At 36.2% G+C, this 5285-nt stretch overlaps 1 protein-coding gene across 1 annotated transcript; it reads left to right on the top strand.

Annotated features, from left to right (window-relative positions):
• The first annotated feature begins 4435 nt into the window (after window positions 1–4435).
• LOC114253347 (uncharacterized) lies at window positions 4436–5125 on the top strand. The gene is made up of 2 exons (XM_028188194.2): window positions 4436–4642; window positions 4719–5125. Exons 1-2 carry the CDS (start codon window positions 4554–4556, stop codon window positions 5026–5028), a joined length of 399 nt encoding a protein of 132 aa, XP_028043995.2. The 5' UTR covers window positions 4436–4553; the 3' UTR covers window positions 5029–5125.
• Window positions 5126–5285: the final 160 nt, after the last annotated feature.

Below are 5285 nucleotides of genomic sequence, written 5' to 3'. Positions count from 1 at the left end.
AGCAGGCCGAATGCAGGCAACATTGGAGGAAGGTGGTGCAAAAACTGGACCAAGGTGGTCACGACCCTCAGTAATGAGGAAACGACAAATAAGAAGAAAAAGAATAACACGAAAGATTCGACGGCTTCAACACCATAGAGAATACAATCCTGAGGGCAGTTACAGTGTCATGGTGAAAACATAGACAGCTACCCCGGTCATATCGTTCTCGTCGAACCCGTCGCTTGCGACGAAGGGCTCCGCGAGTGAATTAATCCATAGACACAACCCACTTTCTCGCCGGATCTTCTCAGTAGGTCGCATTTCGGATCTGGTGGTAGATTCTGCGAAGCATGGCAAGAGCTAGGGTTCGTGTTAGCAACAACGTAAGGTTTGAGCCTCACGAGCTCACCTACTAGTTCGGTGAATCTAGAATAACCGAGGGGTTACTAGCATAGGTAGAAAAAAAAAAGTGAAAAAGTCAGCTATCATAATAAAATGCGTAAACGAAATTCCGTATTTGTGCCGTTGACCATTGAATACTCTCTTCATACTCCTTGATGTTGAATCGACCTCGTAACAGGTTCGACCCCCGGCCTGAAAAAAAAATCGGTTGTCTGTAAAGTCGGTTTACTGACGATAGTTGAACGTGACAACGTCATAAAAAAATACTGATGGAATGGTTTCATTTTTCAAAAGCAAATTTTAATTTTGTTGGTTGATAGATATTTTGTATGGATATAGAGAAGGAGGTAAATGGAAATCACTATTGAATTGATTCTTCGAATCGCCGCAATCATCGTTGCTATAATATAATTCACACCACATTCACTTTTCACTGAACTTCATACTTGACGAAAACATGTAAATGTATTATTGTATAGCAGCTGTCCACGCGGATGCATTGCTCACTCAAGTAGGAGAGAGACAGATGTCGAACGCTGCCGAACGCGGAGGCCGATTGTGCCTCTTTGTCGCTCGTTGCGTGCTCTCGCTTGCACTTCAAGCCTTAAATGGAACGCCTCAGAGCGAGGTAACGCCGCATGAGTCATGTTTTTTCGTGTGTGCAGCCGGCTCCATCCAATTATAAGACGTTGTCACGTCAAAAAGGTCATGTTTACCATGTCGAAGGGCGAAAGGCTATTAGGTTTAAGCGACATTTTTGAAGCTTTACAGGAGAGCCATTTAAAGCTTAAAATTTAGAAATAATATCATATCAAAAAACGTTCTTCAACTTCAAAAAACCTTCTTCTATATGAACGGGGTAAGCTTAATTGAAATTCAATTAAAAATATCGAACTGTTGATACTAATACTAAATAAAACGGACCTTTAATTACAAAGATAAAAGTTGCGTGTTAAAGGAAATGTCGCTTAAACCAAATAGCCTTTCACCCCTCGATGTGATACCATTGCATAAAAGTTAGCTCCGTAGGAAAAGGTAACGTAAGCCACGTGCAAGATTTTGATACGAGCAAACACTACATATTTTTTTGTTAATGGTCTTAGAGGTAACAGAGTATACGGCCCATTTCATTATGAGTTGTTACTGTCGCTCATTGATGTCAGCAATCCAATGCACAGTCAAGCTGGAGCCTAACATTGCGGTGTATATTAAAAGTCCTCCTCTCCTCCTCGCGTCGTTTTCCTCATTACTGAGGGTCGTGACTTCCCCCCTGCATCAGTTTCTCCCGTACGATTTCCCTCCATCTGCTGCGATCCTTAGCTTCATAAAGGGCATTGTGGAAGTTGATGTTTAGAGAAGATCGTATGAGTCGACTATTATCAAAGCCGGCAATGTGACTTTTGGACAATTATTGGTAAATCAGAAAAACGAATTATTGACTTTGTATTCCATTGGCAGCCACAAAACTCTTCTGAACGACATCTTAGATAAATAACAGGTTAAGTATTAACCTTTATTTAATGCAGGTTTTGAACCGTATTCTTTGAAGGAGACGATTATATTCAAATCAGTCTGTATTGACATATCAATAACATTTTTTTGTTCAAATGCACAGATTGCCACCTTTGATAATAGACGACTCGTATTTGGTCCGACCATCTCGTGGGACTGCGTCCTCTGGGACGTTTGCCATCTACCTTTCCTGTCACCATCAGCTGTTCAAGATTGTGACCCTCTTTACGAGCAATATATTAAAACTAAAACACTCCAAAACCGATATCGATGAAATTTTCTGGATTTCTTCAAATTAGTCTTGCAGATGATGCTGTAGTTTAGTAGCGATGAAATCAAAGATCGACCAGCTTAAACAGGCCGGATTTAATTAGCACATAAAATACCTACAAAGATTGCAAATTAAATAAAAACTTATAATCACAGTTTTTCAGTAAGCAGGACCGCATATGCGTTATTCGCTTAACTAATTTCATTAGTGAAACAGATTAGAAGAATACAAGGCAAACGTAAGATGTAATAAAGGCTCTGTTTGTCCATATCGAGTGTGGAATTGTGGAACACATGTCTGCCTTGTTTGGTTGGTTGGTAACTACAAGTACGATGACATTCCATTTTTATTAGCGACTAGACAGATCCGGGCTTGCAGGTCGATATTTGATTTGTTTTTAATCGATCGTTACCAAACTTCACAGAAACACCTCAAAGCAGTGTAAGTGGATTCGGGATCCCCCGAATGTTTCGGGCTTTGCCTTGCCCCATCACGATATGACGCTGTCTACCTCAGGGAATTCTTTGCAAGCCTCGTTTAAAAAGGAACTTTTAATTTGTATAAATCACTGAAGTATATGGTATAAATTTAAATTTTGGTATACTTCAGTTTTTATTGACAGTTTTTTATTTGTGACATTGTCTTTCCATTTATTGGTTAGTGTTTAATTAAAGTATGGGTTAATGATAGTAATAATATTAATTTATGATCTCGTTGTTCACATTGAAGAACTTGTTGGGATTTTATACGTGCTGCCATCTAGTAGGTAGTATTTAAAACTATTGCATTTTAATTCTTGCGTCTTGCGAGGTTCTTATGGCCTGCAGTTCTCCTCATTATTTTGCTCAGAAAATGACCGATTAAAGGACTTTTATGTATACATACTGAGGTGGTTTATCACAATCATAAAGCCCACTGAGCCCATCGGATTTTCTCAGTGGGTCGCGATTCCTATGTAGTGGCAGATTCATTGACACCCTCTTCTTGCTGGGGTAGATATTAACCAAGTTTCTTAAGCTGAGCCATCGCCTACACGTTCGGTGAAACTATAAACCCTCGAGGTTACTAATAATATAAGCAAAAAACATAACATTTTGTTTAGTGTCATACAGCGCCATCTACTATATGATATATTAATCTAAAAATATTAATACTTTCCATACTAAACAGATGGAGATACTGCTCTTCATATTCCACTTAATTTCAATCAAGTTTTTAAAACTAATAAAACGTCTGTTTTCCAGTCAAAACGTTGCTATTTATGGATTAAATAAGTTTAATTAATTTACATTAATTAAAGAATTTCCTTCAATGAGCTTTTGCTACGTTATGATAACTGTTCAAAAGAAAGCCATAATTGAGGTGGCGCTACTAGAGCATAAAGTATGACCAAAAAATATTTGAGACCTTTATTTTTGTTCCTAAGGTTTCGAATACATTGTTTATGTGTTTTCATTAAGTCCTAAGTCAGTAAAGTTTTTAACTATGTTTCCTTAGCGTGCTTATCTTTTGATAAACATTTTAGCGCTTAATTTTCTTTAAGTAGGTACTGATGGTGGAAAAAGCCATTGCTTAATGCTTTAAGTGGCTCATACATTAGAGCCATGATTCAGTTGAGTGGTTGGGTGTCTCAAATATATTAAGTGTATAATCTATGGTTGGGTGTATTAAATAAGGTTCACTATTTATATATATTTTTTAGTTTCAGTACATTTTTGCTTTGTTCCTTGTGTAGCGGAACTATCCTATCCTTTAAATGTACTAAGCGTGATCACTTAATCTAATCTCATTTACGTGAATGAGTTCATAGAACTTTTAACTGTAACAAGGGGACGACCAACCTTTAAAACATGTATTAAGTAATCACGTGTAGTGCTACGTCGCATTTGACCGTTTCTTTCCTTAACGAGAAATTAATAATGGAACTTGGAACGTAGAGCTTACAGCTTTGGAAACAAACTACTAAAATTCATCGGATTAGACTATATTCATTTTTGGAAACTGAAAAATATAACAGGCGTGTAGCTGGTTTCAACTATAACAATTTTAAATTTTGTATTTATTAACATTTTTCGTAATACAACAGCGCAGGATGTGGATCTAAGATTTCCAAAAATTAGATTGAAGTCCTAGTAAATTCCTACTAACAAATGTAAGTAACAAATGTTGGTATGTAAAGATTTACAAGAAAAACTAAGACGAGCTAAAAAGCCGAGCTACCAGTTCTGCAAGCAGAGTACAAAATGTAACCTATACGATTCTCATAACTACGTAATGTCAAATCTGTTATGTCAGATGAGACGGAAATTCATCTAGTTTATTTTAGTTAAATGTTTACATCGATTAATTTATAATCACTGTAAACTAGATTATTTCGAGTCAACCAATGACTTTTGGCAAGGATTACGCCTTAAATTTTATGACCTGCCTTAACAATAATGGCCAATATTTATTTCAGACGATGACAGAAAATAGGTATGTGTAATATATTTTGTTACAAATTTATTTTTTTCTATGTTGAACTTGAACTATTATCTATTTACCTCTGCAGGAAAAGATCTCGGGAAGATGACACGTGCGAATTTATGCCGCTATCAAAACGAATTAATAATTTGCACATCAACAACGGTCTTGTGAACACAAGTGCATCTCAATCACGAGATTCTAGTCAAGTAAATAGTATTGTAATTGACAATGGCATATCATCGCCTAGTTCGTCGTCTGATTCTATGGATAATAGACGTCCCAGCTATGACCCTGGAATAAATTCGTCGCAGAGCGATTATTATTATAACAATAAATTGTTATTTGAATTACACCTTGAAAGGATACAAAGATCTGGTCAACAATTTCCATTTTAGTTTTTAATATAAGGTTTGTTTTTAATGTATTCTGCAATTTAGGTAGCAATTATTTAATAAAGATGTACCATTTGAAATAAAGAAATGTTGAAAATTCTATAGATTTTATTCATTTTGTACTGGTATTCAAATGCTAATGTCAAATTCGCTAATCAATGACAATGACATGATTACTCTATGAAATTCAACACAATATTCGTTGCCATAATAATTTCGCGTACAAAATTGTAGGTAGGTAGGTAAACAAATTTAAAGCT

This window comes from Bombyx mandarina, chromosome 17, assembly GCF_030267445.1.
Source record: "Bombyx mandarina strain Sakado chromosome 17, ASM3026744v2".
Classification (NCBI taxonomy): Eukaryota; Metazoa; Arthropoda; class Insecta; order Lepidoptera; family Bombycidae; genus Bombyx; species Bombyx mandarina.
Note: the sequence above shows the minus strand (reverse complement) of the source record. Positions and strands in the feature narration are given on the sequence as shown.

Excerpts from the sequence above, each read along its gene's own strand:
- LOC114253347 (XM_028188194.2), top strand. The coding sequence starts at position 4,554 with ATGACTTTTGGCAAGGATTACGCCTTAAATTTTATGACCTGCCTTAAC. Across the intron at positions 4,643-4,718 it reads CAGACGATGACAGAAAATAG|GAAAAGATCTCGGGAAGATG; the intron begins GTATGTGTAATA and ends TTACCTCTGCAG.